Raw genomic sequence first — 27,871 nt, forward strand, 5'->3', positions numbered from 1 at the left:
TTTTATCATTTATCATGTATAAATTTATTTTTCTTTATCATTTCTTTATCTATCATATATTTATTTAATTACTTTATCTTTCTTTATTTCTTTATTGACTTATTTATTGCAACAGGGCTGTGCAACATTCATAGTTGAATTGAGAATTCCTGTGCCCGGTTGCATAAAGCACCTTATGTTTTTCCCTTAAAGTGCCCCTATTGTGTATTTTTTTAATATTCTCTTTCATGCAGTATGTAATATAGCTGTTTGTAAATATAAACGTTCTTCAAAGTCGAAAGTGCACGATAAATAAAGTTATTGTCTCCCAAAACAAGTCGTCAGGAATTCGAATCCCAATCAGTAATGGCAACACGTCATCGTGTAACACATTTGCGTACATCTTCACCAGACCTTAAATGATTAATTATTGATGTATATATTATAATATGATAAATTATTAAAGGGGCTATATGCAACTTTTTCCCCAAAAATAAACGTAACAATAGCCTTTTTATTTTACATTTATGACTCAAACATCTCCTGATGAGCATACTGACACCTTGTCCGCTCACAGTGGGTGCACATATAAGCCTGTATCCTATTTTTCCTTTTTTCTGGCGGGTCGTCTTTTCCCGCGCTGTCTGCGGATGTGACGCCACCACCGCTGCGAGAGCGAGCAGAAAATGAGAGCAGTTCTGTTTTTTGGCCACAGGTGTCAGTCGCGAGTTTAAATTTCAGAAAAACGCATATAGCCCCTTTAATGTATACATTTTCTACCGGGTGTTCAAAATACGTAGTTTTGTGTTTTATATTGTGTACGTTTCCGGCTAACTCGTTTTACTGAGTCTTACTGAAAAACTTCTACTAAGCATCTATGGGCCACTATTACCTAAAACTGTCTATTAATGCAGATTGTCTGTTGTTTTTACTACTTTGAGTAAATATAAAAGATGTTTGATGCATCTAAACCTCCAGGACAAAATTAGGAACCTTTAAAATAGCATAATTGTGGCACTTTAAGTATGAGACGTAAGGCGTGATTTCCCCATACCTATGGGGTGTTGCATATAATCACTTAAACGGTTCTCTTAGGTAAAGGAAACCGTTGAGTGTTTCATGACAGTGACCCAAGTTTTGCCATTTTTAAATTCTATTGTTGCCATGGACACTGTAAGTTTTCACAGAAAACAACATAACTTGGATATGTCAACAAAAAAAGAAAACCAAATATGAAAGAGCCAGACGAGATGGAAACTCAAATTGATATTTCACTCAAAATTGAAAATTCTGTCATCATTTACACTAAAGGTTATTTTCTGTACACCCTTAAGTTAATGGGAAACCTAAGGGCGATCTTAAGGGAAAATTACACTGGAGGTGCTTTATGCAACCAGCCCCTGAATTTTAGTTGAGCTTGAATGGAGGTACAAAAGAAAACAATCGCAGTTTGAATTTAAATTCTATAATTGCTATACTTTGAATTTAGCTCTTTCCCTGCTATTGATTACATTTTTCATCATTTATGAGACTATGGGCCTCATTCATGAAACTTTCGTAAATATATGAGCAAATTCTGAGTAATTTGCACGTGAAATGGACCTTTACGAAAACTCTCCTCCAGATTCACAAACGCTTCGTATACCACGGATTCGGTAGTTAAACGTGTGTATATTAATGAATTCTAATGAATGAATTACATTCGTAAATAGGACGCGCGTGCACGCTCATTCATAATTAGCGTAATCCCCGCCCATGAGTTACAACTGCAAATTACGCTATTATGTATCTTCACTCCGGATCAAACACAAGAAAAAAGGAGCAGAAACGAGCGATAAAAGCAGTTTCTTTTATTATGAAACTTACCTACATTCAAGTGTTGATAAACAAAGAATGCATGCCATGTAGCTAGAATATATATATATATATATATATATATATATATATATATATATATATATATATATATATATATATATATATATATATAATATATTCTAGCTACATGGCATGCATTCTTACCTACATGAAACTTACCTACATTCTTACCTATGAAACTTACCTACATTCAAGTGTTGATAAACAAAGAATGCATGCCATGTAGCTAGAATATATATATATATATATATATGCCACAATACTCAATATAATATTGAACCGTTCGGTACGACTTTCACGGTTCAATATGCGCTTGTGAATTGCGGTTATCTCGGTTTTGCATTTAATTAATAATTTTTCTACAAATTCTATAATTTACCTCCATCCCAATACTCATAGGCGTCGATTTCGGGGGGGACGGGGGGACGCGTACCCACCAGATTTCGTCATGAGTCCTTTTGTACCCACCACTTTTTTTCTTTTTTTTTAAACCTCGAGTTCAATTTTGCGGTGAAGCATTGCTGACACACACATATTATTTTTTCCACTCAATTGTGTCGTAATAACGATATCTTATGTCGTTTTAACTACATCTTTTCTCATAATAACGAGATCTTATGTCGTTTTAACGACATCTTTTGTTGTAAAAACGTTTGAAAAGCAGAAGCAAGCTCCGTAAAATAGGCTCTTCCGCTGCCTGTATCAGTGGCAGTGCCCATAACACGAAATTGTTGTAATGGATTGATGTAGCCTATACAGTTCTTAACAGCCATGGGTAGCAGGTGCCATGGACCGCTCATGATTTAGCGTAATGACGGACCCCGGTGCAGCCACAAATATCATAATTATCTATAGGCTAGGCCTACTGTAATTGAGACATTCAAGAAATGTATTAAAAAGAAAGACGCTTTCAGCCTTACTCAAAGTAGAGCCCTACATTTCTGCCCGAGCCCGACGGGCCCCGACTTTTTTACGCCCTAGGGCCGGGCTTCGGGGCAATTTTCCAGTCATAGCCTACCTCAGACGCGGGCCGGGCTTCGGGCTTTTTTAGGCTATAGGACGGCGCTATGCAACACGCATCGCCGCAAATGAGTAAAGCAAGCCAACACGCAAACTGCCACAAGTGAAACTGAAAATAAGCTAAGTTTTAGATGCTCAAAAGCACAATCATCTTCATTAAAATTAATGAGACTAAATGCTCTTACCAGTGTTTAGGTCGCTCGTTCTCATAATGCGGTCTTTGATGTTGAAAAGAGCTGATGAATAAAATACTCATATCGGTTGATTTCGTTGACATGAACTCCGTTAAATGTGCATATAGCACGGGAATTGAAGATCGGATATATATTCATTTCGCGGAGAGGTGTAGCCTAAGGTAAGACAACCAGCATGTTTTTTATTTTTAATTATTTGTTTAGATTGTGTAGCCCATTTTGTTTGCGCGCGCCGTTGCGATCTGCCTGCCTCATCTTGTCAAAAATGCCTTTTTACTGTGATGGTGGTGATAATAGGCTAAACGTTTAAACGATGCTTTAAGTGTTTTTTATGGATTTAATAAGCAAGACAAGTCAAGTGTTGATTTCAGAGGCTAAAGTGTTGGGTTAACTCACTGTCGGCCGCTGGCCGCTTGGTCGTCACTTTAAAAAGCAAAAACTTTAGTTTAACAAACATTAAATGCTTTAAACATTTTTCTAAATTAACTTAATAAAGAAACAAAACGAAATATATCTACTTTGACATTAAAAACAAAACTGAACTATTTTAATGGCTGTAACTAATGTGTAATAGGGAGGATAAAAAAAACACGGGCTCCAGTGGGACTCTGATAATGAAGTGGTAAAAAAAATTGCAAAAATGAAAAATATTAAAGAATTCGCGGGGCGCTTTCGTCGGCATGAGTAAGATCGACCCGCAATATGTCTCTCATCTGACATTTTTATTTATTTACATTAGTAAGCTGCAGGACATAGTCTTTCAAAACATGACCTGCGCGAAAGAGAAAAAAAAATGTACCCAGCACTTCTGAAAATGCACTTCTGAATGCGTCTCTGTCCCCAGCACATTTCAAACCAAACTGACGCCCATGCCAATACTGAACAACACGACACACATTCACATCACACGTTAGTGGTGGAGTTATACTCACGGAACACTAGAGTTATTCACAATCACCAAAGTTCATTATTTGCATGCGTTTTAAAGCCTTGCCGGTTTCATTCCCGTGAGCGGTTTTAACATGCGCTTTTCCGAGCGTGTGCACTAAACGCCTGTCAAACACGTGATTTACAGGACTAAATAGTCGTTTTACTAGGCTAATACTGTCAAATACACACAAGGTTAACATAAACACAGTCGGTTATGTCTAAAGTGAAAGTAAAATCGCGTGTGTCTGTATATTAGATGTACGGAGGTCTTACTGACAACAGCGCAGCCTAAAGTGAACACGCTGTCCTTAAAGGGGCAGTTCACCTCTAACATGATGTCATTATTTACTCACTCTAATATTGTTTCAAACCTGTATTAATTTCTCGATGACAGAATTTTCATTTTTGAATGAACTATCCCTTTAATGTTAATACAGCAACAAAAGACAAAGAGAAAATCACTCACTGCTCTTGACTGAAAAACTAATACAGTAGCTTTAAAGGCGGCATGAAATCAAATTTTACAATTCGTATTTTTATATTAATATTGTAGTGTTTACTATAACTGATTTATCTGTGCACTTCATTATTTTTTAAAAATTCATTTACCCTTACAATCTGTAATCAAATATGTTAACTTTCCCTCCCCCATCGAAACGACCTCACTTCTCTCCCGGTCATGTGCTATGGCGCGAGGGCGGGGTTATCGCCCCGCCTCGTTTCTGCACCTCCTCTCAGAAACCTGTCACTGATCGTGGTTAGGCGCATTTTTCTCGGTATACACAGTACCTTCTTCAAGAAGGACTTGAGGCAAAAAGAGAGAAATATATGAGAAAGAAAAGCTTTTTTTTTTAAGTAAAAATTACTCAATATAGTCGGACGAACAGCTTATCGTGACGACTCGCACTGAGGAATGCAGCGTGTGTGAACGCGCTTACGGCGCGCCCCCTTATAAGGGAGAGCTGAGAAAAAAGCTTTACAGAAATAAAGCCATAAAAGGCTTAAAATAAGTAAAATCTGTAGCATAAACCAGCGAAAAGTGAGGAAATATGCTCAGTAACATTATGTAGAAAAGATTTAGAGAGAAAATACATTTATTTAAAAGATAGATCGATTTTTTTTTTCCACAACTGAATGCAAACTTCAAATCTGCCTCCATTTTGTTAGCAACGCCCCACTTCCAACGATCCAATCAATTCCCGAAGGACGAAATCAAGCCTCGCCCTACATTTTTTCTCATTTCAGAAGCCGTTTCACTCGGATATACGTCACAATAAGGAGAAAAAGACGATCTCAACTTCCGTTTCATGCCGACTTTAATAAGAATCAGTGTATATTTTATAGTGAAGTCTATGTAGTGTTTTATTTTTACATTCATTCATTCAATTCCATACTTTAATGCTGCTGTACTGCTCTGAGCTGCCAGTGTAAATCTTTATATATATATTTATTTTATATTATACAATACACAAGGAATACAAGGGTTTTTTTTAAGTAAAGTTTTAAGTTTAAGGTAGGTTTTTCAATTCTTTTAGGTAAAATAAAGAAAGAGTATTGCAATAAAAAATTGTCTTTTTTCTCCTTAACCTCGTGCTGTTCCTGTCGCCTAAGAGAATAACAAAACATTTATGTGACAAGCCATTAGAACCGAACCGAACCGAAAACCGTGGTTAAAAACCGAGGTATGTATTGAACCGTGGACTAACTGTATTGTTGCATCTCTAATATATAGCAGAGGCTCTGTTCTTCCTTGTTATATATTGCATGTTTAGATATTCATACAACAAAATATTCTGGGGGCTATGAAAGTTTTGTAAAAATTGTCAAAAATGCTGGTGGTGACTGGCAACTTAAAAAAAGAAAAAAAAAGAAAACGCTGGTTGGAAAAGAGTTAATGACGAAGCCTTGTGTGAAAGTTTCTTCCATTTCCAATTCCATCCAAATTCACACTTATGAATCAATTTCTTAAAGGTCCCATGACATGAAAATTTCACTTTATGAGGTTTTTTAACATTAATATGAGTTCCCCTAAACTGTATATGGTCCCCAAGTGGCTAGAAATTCCGATAGGTGTAAATCAAGTTCTGGGTGTCCTGCTCAGACGAGCCGATCTGGAATCTTCCCTGTATCAGCATACGGGGAAAGGTTACCTCCCCTTCCTCTGCTTTGCCTGCCCAGAGAATTTGGAGAAAATGTATTCAGTTTATTTTAGTCGCAAGGCACAGGCTTTACAAACAGACTTTATGCAATGGATTCGACAGCACAGACACAAACAGTGAGTAACAGTGTTCATTAATGCCTGATCAGTTATTTCTGATGTGTAGCTAATATTCAAGTTCTCACAGACTTTCTTTCTAAATCGTTGTGGTGAAAGCATTTTGTGAGAGAAATAGCATTGCAATGACGAGGTCACTGCATTCACGCGATCAACAGTCTGTGTACTCAATGCTCATCACTGCAGCTTTGATGTGATGGGAAAAGATCGAAAATATATAATGCTATAATCAACACTTTCACGATTCGTTCATCTCGACAGCAGTAATGGTAAAAAAAACGTAGTAAAAGTATTCGAGAGGGGTTACGTATGTTACAAAGTTAGTAGAATAAGGTGGAAGAAGACAGGGTCGGCGTGACTGGGACTCAGAACTCTCAGATACAAACAAAATAAACTTGCGCTCTCAACAACTCAGTACAATATAACTTTCTCAGCAATCTTTCTCAAGCTCTCCATCTCTCTGGTCTACAAGTGCCCAGTCCGTCTCTCTGGCAGTGCTTGCAGACCTCGCTAAACCACGCCCCCTCCGCAATTTAATCTAATATTCATTTCAAATGCAAGGATGTGAGCCAATCACAACAGTGGCCGTCTGCTCTCACAGCAGACCATGCCCCTTCAAACAGAGCATTCAAGCCAGAGCGCTAATATCAGGATAGAATTTTTTTTCCTTTTATTTCAAAATGACATTTTATGATGTAAAAATCATACTAACAATATAAGGACACCTCAGGAAACATTATAAAATAATAAAAAAATCCACGCCATGGGACCTTTAAATTGAAAATTTTGCACAACCCAGTACTGCAAAGACAACTTCATCTAAAGCAGCATGACAAGGTGCATTTAAACAGACTTTTTAATCTCACATAAATGTATTTACAAAGGAATCACAGTTGTAGGGAGACAATGTATCACACACTTGAAAGTTGATTGTTGATTCTGTGCACAGCCGGCAGAAAACACTGGCAACAGCAAAGTTTGTAGGCCGCCACATTTAAACTTTTTAAATGACAGTAATCCAGAAATATGAGAAGAAAACATCTCAGCACAGCACAAAAAGACACAATAAATGGAATGCTGTAGAAAAGAGAGCTGGAGCCAAAAAAAACAACTTCCCATCAGCGCCACTGTCACCACCTGCTACTAGCCAGCGCGCATGACATCACTGCTAGTGGAGTTTTTCTCAAAGGTAGTTTTTCAACCACACAACTACATTACGCTGTACTGATAGATAGAGTTTTGGTGGCTATTTTTTTGCATCAGAACTTAAGTTCTATCACAAGTAATCTTGCTGGTTCGGGGAGTGTTGACACTTTTTTTCCTAGCCTTTTATCTACAATGCACAAAGATTGCTGTGTCATGTGGTCCTGCCCTCTGCTCCAGTGTCCAATCATCATCATCATCATCATCATCAGCGGGGCAGCACTGTATGCATTAATGAGGATGGGCCACTTTGACAGCACTCAGATTCCCCACCTGTCTTTTCATTTTCCTCCTTTTTTTCCCCGCGTGTTCATCCAGGGGCAGGTAATTGGCTTGTGGCACAGCTTCCTCTCGCTGCCTGTGATTTTTGAGAGTGTGCCAGGCAGAGCCACTGGCCCCCGCGTGGCCCTTCAAAGGTAGACTTTTTAGAGCGTGAAAGACAGACCTGTTTACCGGGACCCAGACAGGCACTACCAGCCTGCGTCCCACCTCAAGGACAGCCAATCAAAAGAGTCAATCAACCCCAGGGCTGGCATGAAGACAGCATGCTTTGTACCTTCTCTGAGCACATAAATGTTGCACTATCAGCAGTCGGTTGTTGGTCTGGACGAGTTATTTTAACCCTAAGCCACATTTTGCCATCTTGCTCTTAACATATCATCAAGGAGTAGAAAACAGCTGAGCAGTTGTCAATTAGGAAACATGCCTACGTCTGTCCTCGAGTAACTTGCTCTGCTCTGTGATAAGGTGTTCCTGACCTCTCAGGGAAGCGTGTGATCCAGATTCGAGTTTTGCTGGTGTGCAGAAGCTGCACACATTCACGGGGCAGAAAGAGCCTCTCTGTTCTTGTTTTTTTCAGAGCCGAGAGCTGCTAACTGCCTTCCGCTGAAGTTTTTGCTGAAACTTTGACATGCAAATTCAACTGGAGTCTGGAAACCCTCAGGGTTCAGTTAGAACAAGAAAGCAGGGAGAAAAGGGTGCGTCGAGAGCAGGCTTTTAAAGTGGAAATGGCTGCAACTGTGGAGGGTTTTTGATGGCGGCAGGGCTTTTGTTGGTAATCATCGGCCCGTTGAGATTAGCTGTCATGTAATCATTAATTCCATGATTATTTTGCAGGAGCTCGGTGGAGGTTTGTTAAAAAGGTGCTCAGTTCGCTTTCTTTGCTATACGCGCCATTGCACACGGATGCGCGTATGATATCTGATCTTCCACCGTGATGAGTTTTGAGCCGAGACTTTGAGTGTACTCAAACAGGGACTGTAGAATCATTCTTTCTCGATCTACAGATTTACTAAGTGGCTTCTGCATGTCATGATGCTATAAATGGATGGATATTCAGACCATTTCAAAGTAGGCTTTTTACAAATACTACTGTTGTTGTGTCACGGAATGTAGTTTTAAGAGTTTTTTAGGTGAAAATATAGTTATTTAGTAGCCTGGTCCTACCAGACTCTCGTACATTTCATTTGTACAGAGAGTCTGGCCACTCTCCATTGATAAGCGTTAACTTCCTTGAAGGCGGGTACTCTGTTGAAGTTTAAAACTGGATCTGCCATAACCAATTGCTAACGTTTGGTCGTGACGTATGTCATCTCAAACTAGCGCACGACATCAAGGTCATCTTTCTCAGCCTCTCTCAGACTCACTCTGTTCGCTGATTGGACCGGTTAAAATTTTATCTGAGAAAAACAGAGAATATACCGCAATCCCAGACGGAGTACTGAAGGAAAATTAAAATTGAGCGGAAGTACATAGGAGGGCGGAGCCAGGCTAGTTATTTAGACCTCAAATATGTGATTCATATATATTCATATATATAGCGCCTATTTAACAATTTTTTTAGATGCTTTTCACAGATCCAGGCCGTCAGCAGCCATTCAGCGCTCATCCACCCGCAGAGAACAGCTTGATCTCTGCCAGTCCTTCAGGAATTTACTGCTGGTTCTTATGTAGATAGTGGTTAAACGTGAGATATAATTTTTTTGGGGTAGATCACACGAGCAATTTTTTCTCAACTTCCATAGGAATTAATTGAATACGCTCGCTCTGCTCCGCACCGTTATGAATGAACGGAGGTGCGTATTTTACTGTCAAATTAGCAATTTAAAAGCCCCTGCCGGTATTACCAGTGTTGTCACACGTCAATTAACCGGAATAATATGCAGGTAAAACACTCGTTTAGTCGATCTCTCTCTCATAATGCCATAATACTCCACTCTACATAATACAATAAGCTTCAATGAAGTGACTCACCATTCCTTCATTACTAGTTCTAAAGTGACATTTTCAAATTAGTAACAAAGGTTTGGGCTCAACTGTTAAACTGTCAACTTGAGATTTGAATCCGTGGCAGAAGGAAGCAGTATTACACAAAAGAGGGTTTTTAAAGGCGCATAAACATTAAAGACGACGTTTAACATTACACTACATTTCTTGAGCGCTACATCGGCATTTTAGAATGATTTCTGAAAGATTGTGTGACATTGAAAAGTGAAAACTGGAGTAATGATGCTGAAAATTCAGCTTTGCCATCACAGGAGAAAATTACATTTTTAAATATACTAAAATATAAATTTTAAATTGTAATAATATTTCACAATATTATGGTTTTACTGTATTTTTGATCAAATAAATGCATGATAGACTTCTTTCAAAACATTTTTTTTAAATCTTACAGACCCCAACATTTTGAACGATGCATATTTAAATATTTAATAAATTGATATGGCATTAAGAAAGTAATTAATAATACGTAATCCAATACTTTTAGAGAGTAATTAGTACAGTAATTTTAATTGCACTGTTGAAGTTGTAATTGGCTTGTAATTCATTAATTTTGTTTAGAGTAATTTAGCCAAGACTGATTGTATACGTACATCGTATAACTGCGGTCTCTCGTTTTTATTAAACCATGTTGCTTGTCTCTTGATGGTCCATCCTGCAATCATGCTTGAACTGAAATGTAACTTTGAACTGTTCAACATAGTTGGGTTCTCTTAAGGCCTGAATCTCTGCTAGTTACACTAACAAGAGTAATGATGAGAAAATGCAAATAATTCCTCGGTCGGGGAAACCCTTACACCCATTTGAAAGTGTGTGCTCCTGATCATCTGTACTTGCGGGATGAAATGAAGGACTTGTCTTATCTGCATCTTTGAGTCTCTCATTGCTAGTCTCATCATTCATCTCGAGACAGCTGCTTGTGTAATTACCCGTCCAGACCTTTCATGTGTCACACTGAAACCAGTGCAACACAAAGCCTGCTCTTGCGTCTTCTCTTGAATTTTCACTTTCACTTTGTTTTCCACCTTTAATTGAATCCAATAGATGTAATGCTTTGGTGACAAAGTACAGTATGAATGTTAAGAAAAGTAATAGCACAAAAATATAAATGAAATGGATTCCTTGTATCTTCCATACATTATGTTAGTGTACATATAATATCCTCCTGTCTCTGAGACTGTAACTTTATTTCATTCTTTCTGTGATTGTCATGAAGCTCTTTGTAGATTTGGTGTGTTGTTGTGTCCACGACTCCATCTGCTTGGGCCATGTCAGGCCCCTTGCTGCTCAGCCATACTGACAGCTCCTAAACAGCTGATTTGTCAGAGGCTCGCCGAGCAAACACGATAAATGCTCCCCAGCCTAGCCGTCAAATGTGCCCTGACTACCAAGCAGAGCCACGCTGAGCCCAGCCAACCACAGGAAGAAAGATGACATCAAAGAGAGGCGACTGTCAGCACTCTAGTCAAACTGTCACCTCATAAGCTCCTCAGCTGTGTTTAGATTATTTTTATAGCTGAGGTTTTTATCAGGATCACATTTACAGACTTCATTTTGAGGCTGCGTTTTCTTGTTCACGCTTCAGGACTTTAAAGGGGAGTAAATCTTAAGGGAGTTGTATTAGACAGTAATTGAGAGATCATGGAAAGTAGCCAGTGTTATCCTGTTGAAAACTCTTGGTGATGAGTGGTCGTATTCCCAGTGAGACAGGTAAGAGTGTCTTAGATAGCTTTAGATCAAACTCTCATGGCTCAAGGATGGTCCAGTGGTTCAAGGCTAGGATAAAAGAGATTTGACTCAGTTGCCTACACAGAGGTGGGTGAACCAACTCCAGGGTTAGGCTGAGGAGATACGCTTCCTCTGAATGTCATGAGAATGTCATGAAATAGTTTCAAGTAACCTGTCACCTAGTCTCATGTAGCCAGGCCTTCAGACTGACGGCAGAAGGTCTGGACTCAAGAGGCCGTTTGACTGACATGTAACGCAACCAATCACAGTTCATTTTGTTCAACGTCATGTTTAGGGGCGTGAAAATGTCCATGCACTATGAATTATTCATTCAAGAACGTTGTGCAAGTTTACTGCAACAATGAAACCGAGAACTTCACATACTTTTGAAAAACCAGCGTTTTGTTAATCCTGGTGCCGCAGTTGTAAACATGACGGCGTTCTTCTTCCACAAGAGAGTTTGGCATCATGGCATTCGTTTCCAGGCAGACTGTTAATAAAGAACCCAAACATCCTGTAGAATTCAACCAACTTTGAAACTCTTGAAGGGTTTCCAGATAAGTGTGCCATAGGCATCCAACATTCAGCCAACGTTCTGTGGGTGTGACGTCTGAGGCTGAGACTACTTGTCACCTAGCGACAACCTACACATCCCAGCATAAACGCTTGTGCTAAATTATTTGATATTATAGAGGCTTTGTTCACAAACCACTATAATTTATGGCAGCCCATTTGAATAATAAATAACCATTGTCTTATCTAATGCAGTGTTGAGCTTGTCTGGCCTCCCCCCTTGTCTTGTACCCTGGGCATGTGCTCGTTAGGCCTGTTTGTAAATCCGGCGCTGTCTCATCGCAATCTCCCTCTGTTTCAACTCCTCTATTTCTAGATGCATTTTGTCCATAGAAATGCGTTATTCAGTGCTGTAATTTGGTGCGACTGGTGGAAGCTTTGCGTGCACAGAGGGCAGACCCGACTAATCGATAAAGAGAATCGTTGTCGATGATTTTTATTAGCGATTTTATCGACTAGTTGTTGCAGCCCTAGATATGTTTGTGAATTGGCTATGTTGCTCGATGCTGCAAAAACACGTTGTAAAAAGAAACCTTTGGCACATTCAAGAATGCAGACACCAAATCTGTTTCACCAATATGCCATTATTACAGAGAAAACGGATCCTAGACCAGCAGTTATGGGCAGTGTTTCCCTCTAAAGCAATCAGAAGTAGTAGCAGTCAGTGGTTTGAGTGAGAAAATTCCATGCTAGTCTCAAGACTGTGGCCAGGGGAAGGCTAAGCCTTGCCCAGCCTTACACACGCTGCCTATGGTTGCCTACCTTAAAGGGATAGTTCACCCAAAAATGAAAATTCTGTCATCATTTACTCACCCTCAAGTTGTTCCAAACCTGTATGAATTTCTTTGTTCTGCTGAACACAGAAGAAGATATTTTGAATTTTTTTTGTAACCAAGCAGATAGAGCAACTATTGACTACCATAGTATTTTTTTCCCTACTATGGTAGTCAATAGTTGCTCTATCTACTTGATTACAAACATTCTTCAAAATATCTTCTTTTGTGTTCAGCAGAACAAATGATGACAGAGAGTAAATGATGACAGAATTTTCATTTTTGGGTGAACTATCCCTTTAAACATTTGGTTTTCGAACATGTTTTTAACATTGTTTTTTGTTCAACCGATGTGAATATGTCATTAAGGTTAAAAAAAATTAGCTAGCTGCTGTAGTTTTGACTGTTATTTTTGTGGACACGTGATTTAAAAAGAATTATAAAATAATAATTTTTGAAGAAAAAAATACTTGATTTGGAAATGTATTAATTAAACTAATGTAATAATTAATAAATATTATTCATAGTTTATTAATCATTCATATATTAATTAAATGTGATAATGTAAAATAATACTATTTTCCAAATAAAATATTAATTTCTTTCTAAAATGTGAATAATATAATAATAATAGTTGTTGTTGTTGTTTATTTATTTTAATTATATTATTATTATCTTTCTAAAATAACATTTTTGCCAAGAGTAAATATAAATATATTTTTATTAAAATATTTTAGAAAATAATAATAATTGTATCATATATATATATATATATAATCTCTCTCACCACAGAGTTTTAGTCTTCTTCTATCTATCTGTGCATTTGTGTTTGGTTCCAGATTGCTCTTTTTGTCCAAGTGTGTGTGTGTGTGTGTGTGTGTGTGTGTGTGTGTGTGTGTGTGTGTGTGTGTGTGTGTGTGTGTGTGTGTGTGTGTGTGTGTGTGTGTGTGTGTGTGTGTGTGTGTGTGTGTGTGTGTGTGTGTGTGTGTGTGTGTGTGTGTGTGTGGTGGTGCGCTTGTGCAGTATTTCATCCACTCATAGGTAGAGAGGCTGATGGAGGGATTTGGTGAGTCTATCTGAGGCCTATTGCGGTCTGGGGATTGACTGTTTAGAGGGTGTCAGTACCGAGATAATGTGCATATCCTCCTCAGGCACCAGGCTCACTGTCCCTGCTCTCAGTTGATAGCCTTGCAGAAAAATAGGACAATGCCAGTATGTAATACCTGCTCACTGTGCCCACTTATGTAGACAGATAAGTGTATCGATGTGCACTTTTGGCTGGCTGTTTCGTAGTAGAGGCATATGTTGATGTTTTGTATAATAATAATATACTTCCTTGTCACACGTTTGACCCAGCTCTGTACTGTGTATTAAGAACAGTGCTAGAGACTGTTTAATTGAGTCATTTATGTATTCAGCCTTTATGAGTCATTGCCAATTAAAAACTACTTGCCAAAAAGGGGCGGATGTGATTTCTACAGGAGTAGTAGTTAAGTTGATGTTTTAATCTAAAGTTACAGTTATAACGGTATACTTGTCACACGGACAATATTGAGTAAGTATATAAGTGCTTTGCTCAAGGGCACAATGATGTTAATTTGTTGATCGCTGCTTACATGATTCAAACAATCTTTAACTTCTCTAGCTAGATCCATTACCATTAAACTATACCGCCCCCAACTTACAAGCACAGAGATTGCAATTCATAGTGAATAAGTGAGCTGCCCTGCCAGAATAAAAAAAGTGACCCCATTTGACACGCACAATAATATTCCCATATGAGTACACAATTAGTTATATTACTGTTATGCGTCATGTAATTGTCTTCGAAAATGCTATGTAACTGTATTTATTTACAATATCAGTCATCTTTGTTTTTTGAAAGAAATTAATACTTTTATTCCTTGAGGATTCATTAAATTGATCAAAAGTGGCAGTTGACATTTATAAAGTTACAAAAGGTTTCTATTTAAAAGAAAAGTCCTTTTGAACTTTCTATTCATCAAAGAATTACGATTTACACACAATGATTAAGCAGCACAACTGTTTTCAACATTGATAACTATTTATTGAGCACAAAATCATGATATCAGAATGGTTTCTGAAGGATCATGTGACACTGAAGACGGGGATAATGGCTGCCGAAAATTCAGCTTTGTCTTCAAAGGAATACATACATTTACATACAAAAAAAAGCTATTTTAAATTAAACATTTTAAATTCCCCATATTACTTTTACTGTATTTTTGATCAAATAAGCTTTGGCTTAAGAGGCTTCTTAACAGTGTTATATTTATATTTATCAATGTATGCTTCATCCTTTTGTCTGCCATTGTTGTGGATATGAATGCAAATGAGTGGTTGATTAAATTACTCCAAATGTAGAGTAATAAATGGCTAGAGTAGAAGAGAATAATAGTGTGGAAAGAGCACACGTCTTAGTTTATTCAAAATACACTATTGTATTGAACATGTAAATCTATTTCCAGAGTAAAGGTTTAATGAGAATATGGACTTTAATCTGAAAATGTCTATGTGAATGAATGAATTAACATTGATTAGGAATAATCACGGAATAGAATAATGTGTTATATAATGGGCAAAGGTGGGAACTCTAGCTGTACTCTTTCTTAGAGGACCTTGCTTAATGTCACATTATGAATGAATAACCTTTATCTAGATTATCTGTGCACTCACATTTTGCTTATATTGTTCATCACATCTCGTCTCCAGGGGGAACAATCGCAGACCTCTGACCGTCCCTATGACCTATATTTACCATGATTAAACTGAGCAAATGTTCATGTTTTTTTCACGCTTTGGTGCATATAGTGTGATCTTCACTGCAGCTGGGTTGCACAGATGTACAGAGAGATGATACTGTACTATAGCCACAGGCCAGAATGAGAGCAGAGATTCTGAGGTACTTTGAGGGAATACTTAGATGTTTCAGAGCCCATGTCCGAATATACATTCTTCCCTGTAAAAGCAGTATTTCAAATTATTTGGATGGCCAACATTTTTTTACGTATTATATTATTAAAATACCTATACAATTATTGTAAAGAGGTCATATTATCCTTTTTTATATTTTCAACTTCTTTAGTGTGTAATGTTGCTGCTAAAGCAAGAAAAAAAAAAGTCCACTCCAAAGGGATTCTCTATATCAGTAATATTATTCTCTATATCAGTTAGAACTGTTTCTGAACTCCCTGAATATTCTTCATTTAAATTATTTCCGCCCCAGGCATACACAAAATAAAGGAGGTGAGGCCCGGTTGATTTGCGTTAGTAGTGTGTTGTCGCCATGAGATTTCCGAAACACGCTCAAAGCGGATGACCAATCAAAACACTGATCCAGTCAACCAATCAGGGCACAGTGCGCTTCATAGGCTTCATAGAGACCGACGGACTGAAAAGGGAGGAGCTTCAATAATGTAAAATATGTGAAAAATTATTTGTTTTTGAACATTCAAGCATAAAAAGCATTTTCTGGACCCCAAAAACAAAATCAAGACTTTGTAAAAAAAGAAGAAAAAAAGGCCTAATTCGTTCATTTTAGTATAACTGTTTTGTTATTATTGTTATTGCAAAAAAACAACATGAGGGTCAGTAGATAATGAACATTTGTTGGATTTAATTTTTATTTTTGTGTGAACGGTTCCTTAAATCATTTGAATCGTTTGTTTCTAGCACAAGACTTGAGCGGAGGTTGAGACTTCCTTTTCTGACCCACCTTCTGCTGTGTGCTGAATTATTCACTGACTCTCTGCAGGTCCTCGTACATTTACTGACCCATTTGTTCTCATCATTGGCCTTTCACAACACCTGGTTTGAGACATTAGTATCCATATTTTCCTGAGTGCAAGAGACTGGAAAGTTCTTTATGGTTCATAACACATGGTCATTATGGTACTGGCTACCTGCATCATATATTATTGATTTCCCACCATTTGGCTTCTTAAACAAAAGGTTGAGGCAGGCGCAGAATATAGAAGACAGTCTGTTGTCTCTCCGGCTTCTTGGGCGCAGCTTTAATTGAACTCCACATTATCTTTGCATTAAAGATGACAGCCCCAGGAGGATCTGCCCTGTTCTCATTAATGCAGTGTTTGCCATTTCTTCTTTCACTAGTCAAAGTGAATAAATTATGACTCCTGCATTTTGTATGCATATGCAACATGCCTGATGCGTGCACAGTTTTTTGTTCTTGTGCCAAAAAGCACAAGAAATGTGAAGAGAGAGCAGCAAATACATGTTCTTTCATGACTTGCTTGCTTCTTTTAAGGGTTATTATAGTTAAGTTAACTAAAACTAAAACCATAAAAAAACATTTTCATTACTTGAAATAAATTAAACATGAAATAAAATCTCTTATTTCAGCTAGTTGCCAAAGCAACATTTCTCATTTTCATTTATTTAACTTGATATACTATAGGAACTAAAGCTTAAAAATAAGACATCTTTAAAAAACAATAACTAATAAAATGACAAAATTACTAAAACTTTCAATTTAAAGGTGCACTGCGTACATTTTAGCGGCATCTAGTGGTGAGGTTGTGAATTGCAACTGTCCACCGCTCACCCCTCCCTTTCGAAGCACATAGAGAAGCTGCGGTGGCCAACACAGGACAAAGATGTCGTCGTCTGAGACAGCAGAGAGTAGCTAGCACTCTGTAGAGAACTTTGACCGTTTAGGACTACTGTAGAAACATGACGGCGCAAAATGGTGACTTCACTGTAAGGGGACCCGCGGTGTACGTAGATAGATATGGCTCATTCTAAGGTAATTAAAACATAACAGCTCATTATGTAAGGTCTTTATACACCACTGAAAACATAGTTATGTATATTATATTGCATTTCTGTCAATACATCCTCACTGAACCTTTAAGATGAAAATTGTAATTGTAAAAATACAAAACTTAAATCTAATTCAAAGTGTATATAATAATAACTATAATAGTATCACAATGAAATTAAAATAACACAGGCATTTATGAAAACGTTCCCATTAAAATATAAGTGGGCCAGATTTACTAAACAGGGTAAATTAGTGTGAGACCACAATCCCATAAGAGAGAAGCGTTAGAAAGTTCTGCGGATGAACTACTGACAATGCAGAAAATTAAGGAACACAGACGCAGCAGCTCTTTTCCATTATGATCAACGCAATCTACCAAGAGCAGCGCAAATTAGCAGAGCGCGGGTAATCTACTAACAATGCAGGCGCAACAAATGAACAATAACATGGCTTGGCAAACTATATGTTTATATGTTATAATGTTGTTCTCTGGCATTCCAAATAGCACGAGTGGAGAAAATTCTCTCCCTTCTATCACACACTCTCTTTTCTCTGCTGCACCCCTTCCTAGCAGCAACTATAGCAGGCATGTCAAGCACAAAATGGGTTAAGACATGCTTTTTGGGGTGTTAAAAAAAAACAGCAAATTACAGTAAATTGATTACTACAAACCTGATTAAATTACATTGCATGATTTAAACAAAATGCATATGCAATAAATTCGGCCACAAGATCTTTAGTATATCTTGACAGTAGTTTTCTAATGCCAAAAGAGGGTTTGCACTGGTGTTAAATCTGTCCCTAAAGCCTCGTGCACACCGGAACGATTATTGCACACGCACGCTTATCGCTGACGTTTAAAGTCCTGTGACTAAAATAAAGGGCGCCAATGTGAGTGTGCACACCGATGCGCAAAATGGCAGGCATAAAAGCATAGTTTAAAAACGCATCATTTAGCGTGCCACGTTAAAAACTGTCCGACCAATGAGATTGGTGCTTTTGTTCACGTGCCTGGAGCTGCTGAAGTTACAACACGACTTGGAAAGTAAAACACGACTTGGTGGCGATCAAGCACAAAACGGTCTTTCCAAACACGCGTTGATACCTAAGAAAACAATGACGAAGAGAAAGTAAGCAGACGAAGAAGATGCAACGAGGCAAGATGAATGTAGAGCTTCTGGTCTCTTTGGTGTCTGAACGCAAAGAACTTGATGACAAACGCCACAGCGACTACAAAAATCTCGATAAGAGATGAGATCTACTGTCTGGGAGTGAATTTGCACATTCACTCGACGTATCGAGACGTCGAAATACGCTGGCGATAAGCACGTGCGATAATCGTCGCAGTGTGCACAAGGCTTAAGTGTGTTCCATTTTCTAATTTTCACTTAAATAATTTAGCTTTTGTGCTTTTGTTTGTAAATGTGTTAATTTTTCTATTATTACAATAAAATTTTCTGTGGGGTGTGGCAAGTTCAATTAAAATTCTTTAATTCTGAATTTTGCACATTCCTGGTTCTATAGCATGGCTATAGAAACAAAATATGTATTCCAAAAAAACACATATGCACAATGCACTGTAATTTGTTTTGGGTAAAACCGTCTGGAAAATCGATAAATGAAAAATAACCTCTCACAATATACGTGGTTAGTTACTACCGATATGCTTTAAGTGTTTGATTATCTTGACAAATCAAATTTGTCAAACAGTTGCGGTCGGTGGCTACTTCTTTACTACATAATCGAAAGGATTTAAGCTAGAGTAAATATGTACCATCAGTTTTTATTTGTAGGATGAATGAGGGTATTTCCCCATTGGAAAAGCAACGTACAACCACTTTTACAACAACCTTCAGTGGGAGGGTCAGCGTGATAAATCACCTCTTTCAGTCATAACGGTTTAATTCTCAGGGAGAGTATGATGGGTTGTGCTGTACCAGCTTGAATCACACTTTGTCATTTTGACGACGTGTCTCCTTCATTCAAATCTACACACGTCCATACATGCTGCACGTGTGATTGTACAAAAATGCACACCACAAACACAACTCTATGTGTGACACCAGCTAGTCCAGCTGGTCCAGACAATAGCCTGTGAAGATGGAGAAGCACCCCAGCAAGTCTTTATTGGCTATAATGGCAATGTCTGGCAGGGATTTTCTCTGTCTCACTGCCTGTAGCTGTCAGCCACAGACGATCAGCAGAACTGTGCTTTGAGGAATTTGGAGAGGAGCCTGTCGTTTATGGAAAGAAACAAAACTGGCCCAAAGACAGAAGCCTGAAAAAAAGGATTTGCAAAGAAATATTTCCATTCTCTTAAGAGATTGTGAAGCACTTTGTTGGTTTTGCCACAAGTTGTTTGCGTGAATTTGTTTAAACAGATTGTCTGAAGGTCTTGCTGAAGTTTCATGCATAAACAGCTTAAAACATCAGTTGCTATAAGAGCATGTGCGCGTGTGCTTGGCTTGTTTATCAAGGTGTTTGGTCTTTAAGGGTCCCTCTGTGAAAAGGTGTTTTTAGTATCTTGTTATCCTCTTAGAATCCAATTAGTAGCATAATACATCCTCAAACTAGGAATGCATTAGAAAGGGTTTGGTTTTCTTTTCTCTCACACATCACAGTCTTTATTCAAGGAAACTGTTACACTTTTGAGCCAGTTTATCCTATTAGGTGTAGTTGTAGTTGTGCATTAATACGTTTATTCATCACTGTTCAAAGGTTTGGGGTTAGTAAGATTTTATTTGAAAGAATTTCATACTTTCGGCAAGTATGCATGAAATTGATCAAAGGCGACAGTAAAGACATTTATAATTTTACAAAAGACTTCTATTTCAAATAAATGCTGTTCTTTTGAACTTTATATTAATCAAAGAATATTGAAAAAGTTAGCATATTACATTGATTTCTAAAAAGTTAGTATATTAGATCATTTGTTAAAATGGACCCTTTCATAATAAGAGACTTACCAAATTTTACCAACCTTAAGTTATACATTTTTACACATTTATATTTTGTATATGTATACTTGTAGGATGGATGGATAGATGATGGACAGATAGTGTGGCCTTCAGATTAGCTCAAGAACAGTGTGTAGAGAGCTTCATGGAATGGGTTTAAATGGCCGAGCAACTGCATCCAAGCCTTACATCACCAAGTGCAATGCAAAGCGTCGGATGCAGTGGTGTAAAGCACGCCGCCACTGGACTCTAGAGCAGTGGAGACGTGTTCTCTTGAGTGACGAATCATGCTTCTCTGTCTGGCAATCCGATGGACGAGTCTGGGTTTGGCGGTTGCCAGGAGAACAGTACTTGCCTGACTGCATTGTGCCAAGTGTAAAGTTTGGTGTAGGGGGGGATTGTGGAGTTTTTGAGGGGTTGTTTTGGGGGGTTTTGTGATGATTTTTTTTTTTCAGGGTTTGGGCTTGTCCCCTTAGTTCCAGTTAAAGGAACTCTTAATGCTTCAGCATACCAAGACATTTTGGACAATTTCATGCTCCCAACTTTGTGGGAATAGTTTGGGGACATCACTGCGCACCAGTGCACAAAGCAAGGTCTATAAAGACATGAATGAGTGAGTTTGGTGTGGAGGAACTTGACTGGCCTGCAACTTGTGGAGGAACTTGACTGGCCGGGTTGATGGCCGGGTTGAGTCCTGACCTCAACCCGATAGAACACCTTTGGGATGAATCCAACATCAGTGCCTGGCCTCACAAATGCGCTTCTAGAAGAATGGTCAAAAATTCCCATAGACACACTCCTAAACCTTTTGGAAAGTCTTCCCAGAAGAGTTGAAGCGCTTATAGCTGCAAGGGTGGGCCAACTCCATATTAAACCCTACGGATGTAAAGGCAGACATCCCAAAACTTTTGACATTATAGTGTAGCTAGATAGATAGATTAAACATTGATAGACAGTGTAGATTGTATAGTGCAATTTCCCATCACCACTAGGCTTGCTGCGATAGTCTGGTTTGCTGGTGTTACCGGTGTCATTCATTCACGGCCGCACAGTGTACACGCATTTATGGCTGAACTTTCATAGGAATCCATTGAAAACCCTTGCTTTGCTCCGCACCGCTCCGTTATGAATGCCCGAGCGGCCGTGCGCATTTTACTTTGGGTTTAAAATTTGTGATTTGAAAAGCCCCCGCCGGTGATACCGGTTTTATCGGTGTTGTCACACATCGATTAACCGGTGGGAAAATATCCTCACCTATTCATTAGCTTTTATAAAGTTTCTTGTAATGTTTCTATGCCTATGTGTACAGATAAATGGCTCTGCACATTAATAAGGATGATTAGTTTTTACAATCTGACTATGGTAACAAAGTATGCAAATGCTTACAGTATATATGGTATGTTATGCATGTTTTTTTTAGGTCGTGCTCAAAATGCAACTCTCAGTTTATACAATATGTACAATACAATATCTCTGTCGCCTCTGCGGGTCCATGGCCTGATAAAGTTTGAAGACCCCCTAATATACTTTATAGTGAATATTACTTGATGTTATTGTTGTAAAGTGCACAAAGAGCAAAGATGTGTACTTGGTGTCATGGTTCTCACCTTTAAAGAGAGTTCTGAGATGACGTGGGCCGGAGCATTAAATTAGCCCTGGCAGGCACAGCCCTCATGGGTAAGCTAATCTGACAGCAGTGATCTCCTCCACATATCCCACATCATAATCAACTTTTATGCCTCTTCATGCCTGTTGGAGATGGATCGATATTAGAACGTCATGCCCTGATGAGACACTAATGCTAAAAAGCGGGGTGACTGGTTTAGAAGCACGCAAACTGACATTTTCTGTCACATTTTCTTATTATTGTTGGGTGATTGAGCCATTGCCCTCTGATGGAGTGGGTGATGCCAGAGCATTTAGAGTAGTCAACTTCCCCTCAGCACATGAAACACGACTGTCACACACGTGTACAGATGCAAGAACTGGAGCATCAGGGCCAGTTAATCAGCCATCAAGGGGACATTAATAACATTTCAATCTCTCTCCCGCTGTCCCTTGTTCTGTCTCATTTGCTTTTGATGTCACCCCCGCCACAGCACTGACTTTGATCTGGTTATCCATCAGCTTGATATGCTGGGTACAGTCGTGATGCTCATGTTTTGATGCTGTAAATTCAGAGCAGGCCCTGATGAAACAGGCTTTTAAAAGGATATTGTCATGTTTGGATGAATTATAATCATGTTCTCACCTTCATATGGAACTTAATTTTAAATGGAAATTTAACAGAATGTTCATGTTTTATTAGTGCCGTCAATCGATTAAAACATTTTACTAATGAATCACACTTAACAGGAAAGTTTTTAATGTAAAACTTTCACATTTAATCTCCAAATAATGTAGAAACAACATAAAGACAGTATATCTTAAATATTTGTTCAATGGCATCTTTTTTACCAAGCACTATAAATGTTAATTATAGCCATTCAACATTACAGTATATTTGAAAGCTATCATTTTTAACATTTGATAGGCTTTAAAAAATATGTGAACAATCTTCACATAAACCCATTGTAATAAATGTCACATTTAGCTGTGCCTTTAATATATCAGGGCTCAACACTAAGGGTTTATCTAATGATCCCTTCAGGCCGGTACAGTTTTTTCCTGCCCTGCTAAAATGCACAACAAAAGATTTAAGATTATCAGCTAGGTCTAACAGGTAAACATACAGAAATGTAATAATTTCTTGAATAATTTCTGTGTCTGTACACTGCACGCTTTACTGCATAAATTATAAATTGTATATAGATTCATCCTTATTAAAGGCACAAAAGTTATTCAGTCAAGAGCTGTGAGGGATTTTCTCTTTGTTTGTTTTTTTGTTCTTTTGATTAACATTCATTACAGACAGCAGTAGGTTTATTAGGCTGCTGTCACTTTAAGACCTGTGGCACATGACACGGATATGACACATCCTTTTTTTCTCACAACTCTTTACGTTCATGTAACTTTAAAAAAAAAACTCATTTAAGACTTGTTCACAAGGAAAACTCACCAATAAGGGGCATTTCGACATAATATTGTGTGTTTTTATCCATTCAAGCACATATTTTTTTGTGTCTTATTGACCTTGAATGATTTAATAGTACTTGAATGAATCATATCATCATCATATAATGTAATGTTAGCCAAAGGGTGCCAGGAAAAAAAGGATTCTGTGTTAACTGCATTAAATATGTATTGCATACGTTAACGCGTTCATTTTGACAGCCCTAGTTTTTATATACAGTATATAAGATATTTTATAGATATATAAGCATTTTCTGACCCACTTAAGTACATCTTTATATGTAATTCCATAATTACTTCTATTGTCTTTTAAATATGGTTAAAGTGTACTGACGAATGTACTGACAAATATTTATGGTAAACTAAAATATACTTCAATTAAATTTCTATTGAAACTTGTATGTCATATATTTAAAAATATTTGTAATTACGCATTTGTAATGATCAAACAACACACTACAGTTCAAATTAGTATCAAGTACTTTACATAGTGTGTGTATGTTTTTGAATTTGCAGGATGCCAAATTTGTAGAGGAGAGGAGGAAACAGCTGCAATCGTACCTGCGTATGGTGATGAATAAACTGATCCAGACACTGCCTGAATTCACTGCCCAGCCCACAAAGGAGACCTTACTGCATTTACTGCCTTTCTGCCAGTGAGTACACACACACTAACACAATAGTCCACATGCAGTAACCATCAACTGTATGTAATTCAGCTCCATGAACCCTATATGACACTGTGTTTTAGTACCTCAATGAAAGATGCATGCCATTTTGATGTATCACTAAAGTAAGCCAAAGCAATCAAACTTTCAATTTCCATAAATGCATGCTGAATAAAGAAAAGAATCTGATAGTGTCATAGTCTGTTGTGCTGCACTTCACTAAAGGAATTAAGCAAAAAAGTTTTTATTGAATGCAATTTGCATGCCGAGTTTACAATCTTGTTGTTTGCTTCTGAATATTAGATTGTGAACGATTCAGAAGATGCAATGTGGTATGCTTCGGCGAAGTGGTTCTTAATCTTTCTGACTCCAAGGCCGATGTCCACGACAAGCTCTATTTGAGAGCCAGACACAGACAGTGAAACTCCTTGTTTTTGTAAATTAAATGTAAGGATTTCAGAAGTTTTAAGATCTGAATGTTGGTGAAAGATGAAGGTTCCCACTCTTTTTAACTAGTGAACTTACATTACTTTGTTCGTGATTTACTGTAAAAGTGATAAGGATGAGGATTTTTAAACATATATTTTATACCCACAGTTTCTCCCCAGTAAAATATTTAAGTGCTTGGTATGACTAGAAAAATGGATATTCATGATCAAATATGCCCATGGAGTTTTAAGATTTAATTAATTTGCATGACTAGAAATCACACTTTTAAAATTAGGATACCTCATAAATACAGGACCCTGGTGCTTCGTTTAGGGGGTAAATTAGAATAAGAAATATGTTTAATTTTAGTTTTTTTTAGATTATTTTAATACTTGTTACCCTTTTTTTGGTAATCTAAAGAGGCCTCTTTGGAATTTTCCTGAACCCCCCTTTCCTGAGAACTATTGCTATAGTGTGATTGCTATATTGGTATCACTCCATTGTGATTGGCTTTTTAAAATGCAGAAAGTGCACTCGTCTGCACAGTGTCTGGATATATGCCCCATTATAATGCTCTTCCCCATTATTTGATCATCATTTGATGATTTACTGCTGTCATTATGAGTAGAAAATGGACACAAACATCACTTTTTAATAAACCGTATTTACCGCCTGCCTTCCGTGGGCGATAATAGCACAATGTTAATTACGGCAAGCAAATAGCACTGACTTTTACAAACTTTCTAAAACCTTATTTACATACACAGGTGTGTTTGTGCTGAATAGAAAGAGTGTGACTTCATTTAAATACCTTTGAGACTTTTTCAGCACCTGTTTAAGCTAGATTGCAATGGTCAGTGAATATATTGCAGGTTTTTTTTGCTGAAATCCCACACTCTACACAGAACAAATGCATCAAAAACCATCATCTCACAGCTGTTCTTTAACAGGAAATTTGATTTGCTTACACTCCGCTCACATCCTGCATTTTACCGGCCAATTGTCTGTTCCGATTGGCTCATTGATTTATCAGGTCAGACTTCCTTTCACACGCTGCATCTCATTGGTTTATTGTTAGCGCTGGCTCTGGCAGCGTGACGTGATTACAAACAGGAAATGAATAATAAAAAAAAAAACTATTTTACCCTCACATCAAATCTGATTTAATTAAAAGAGACCCTTGGCACATTGTGAGAAGATAATGGCTCTTTGCTTAGCATGACTGGAGATAATTTGAGTACTAAGGACAGATGAGTCCAGCTGCTTTTTTAGGTAGAGAGAGAGCTGGGTGTGATGTATGATTAGCATCACATTTTGTCACAATAGCCCTCATTTAGGGGAACCTTGAGTCCATTCTCTATGTGGATTACTGTTGTGTTTCGGAAGCAACTGTGCTATCTAGCAACTACTTATTCTCTAGAAATTTGCCAGTGTGATTTATGTGATTAACAATTCTGTTCTAGTGCGCTGGAAGCAGCTCTCAGACCTGGAGTAGCTGCTCACGGCAATTTAAAACACATTGACGGTTACATATCCATGCCAATAAAGCCACCTCCTGGCAAACAGACAGAGTGGAAAGCTGTCGCAGAGAGGTTATAGTGAGCGCGCTGCCAACGAGGGAATCCTTTCATGTTAAAACAGCTCTTGTGTGCGCGTTCCTGGCATCTCCTGTCACTGTCAGTCTTAAGTGGGGATGACGAAGGTCTTTTAAAAGACATTCTTGTGAGAATGTTTCTGTGGAACAAAAAGCGTTTTCAGACTTTTGAGAGAATTCCGCTTTGAGATGAAAGACACTTGAGGTCTATACATCTTTACTGCTTCAAAGAACCTCCAGCAAAGGTGGTCTCAGCCAGGGTTGTCGTTTTGGTTTTGATGGAGCTCTAGTGGTATTCTTGACTCGCTTGGTGCTCTAGGCAAGATTAGACATGACCAAAGACAAAGACACTTTTTAGCAACTTGGTATCTCTTGAAGTAAGAGTGAGACTTGGTCTACTAGTTCATTTTCGTTTAGGATACATGTAGACTGGGGTTCAAAATAGAGAGATTTGTATCAAACATACAGCAAAACACTAATATTGTGACATATTAGTTTAAAATAACTTTTCTGTTTGAGTACATTTTAAAATGTAATTTATTCCTTTGATAGCAAAGTTGAATTTTAAGCATCATTACTCCAGTCTTCAGTGTCACATGATCCTTCAGAAATCATTCTAATATGCTGATTTGGTGCTCAAGAAACATTTATGATTATCAATGTTGACAGTGGCGGATTTAGACATGGGCAACCACCCAGGGCGGCATCTTGATGGGGGCGGCATGGGGCATCCGCAGAAAAAAAAGGAATGCGTGATCGGGTTTTTCTGCTCATTTGCACATCACGTCAATGATATTTGAGTCAATTAACCTGGTTGGGACTCGGAGTGTGCGCCCGGAGAAGTACACTCACTCAAATGTAAGGAGGAGCGGGCATTGGTTTACGTCACCTCAGGGCTTCCAGTGGGCAGAGCAAGAGGAGTTCTAAATCAACACAAATTTAAATTATGGATAAGAAAAAAGGTCTAAGCCATCAGGAGCATAAATTAGGAAAATTAAGAGGGGGAAACGCTATCAGTATCACTCAACTCGTTATGAGTATAATATTATGCATTTAATAAAATGTGGCTGATATCACTTATGTTAAAAAGAGAAATGTCTCCTTATTATTATTTTTTTTTTTTCTTTTCACTTTATTAGTGTTTTTACTGTACAGTTGTGAAGTTTTGGGGTATTTTTTGCTTTGTTTTTTTGCCTCGATTATAATTTTAATTTAAATATATACATTTATATAAAATAGCAATTTTTAGAGGGATAAAGAAGATTCTCAATTACATTTCTCAGGGGTGGCAGAAGGGGTGGTTTGTCCCGGGGTACTGCTTCATATTTTTGAGGATATCGTGACACTTTTTTTTAAAGGATTTTTTTGATTAATAGAAAGTTCAAAAGAACAGAATTAATTTAAAACAGTTTTAAACATTAAACATGTACATACATCATATATGTACAGGGCCCACTAAATCCAGTAGTTATGCTATATATTCCCCTACTCTTATGAATCAATATAATATA

The 27,871-nt window shown here is 37.8% G+C and overlaps 1 protein-coding gene across 5 annotated transcripts in view; it reads left to right on the plus strand.

The window, feature by feature from the left end:
* The window catches only part of snx29 (sorting nexin 29), a 176,470-nt gene that overhangs the window by 141,803 nt on the left and 6,796 nt on the right, over window positions 1-27,871 (plus strand). For 4 of the 5 annotated variants that reach the window (XM_079845797.1, XM_079845798.1, XM_079845799.1 and 1 more), the window contains exon 20: window positions 24,186-24,325. In XM_079845797.1, coding sequence (XP_079701923.1) covers window positions 24,186-24,325 — 140 coding nt within the window. Of the gene's footprint in view, window positions 1-24,185; window positions 24,326-24,640; window positions 24,785-27,871 lie in introns of those variants that run through there. The other variant, XM_079845801.1, reaches the window with a different exon arrangement.

The sequence above is a fragment of the Gobio gobio genome, assembly GCF_949357685.1.
Source record: "Gobio gobio genome assembly, chromosome: 20".
Taxonomy (NCBI): domain Eukaryota; kingdom Metazoa; phylum Chordata; class Actinopteri; order Cypriniformes; family Gobionidae; genus Gobio; species Gobio gobio.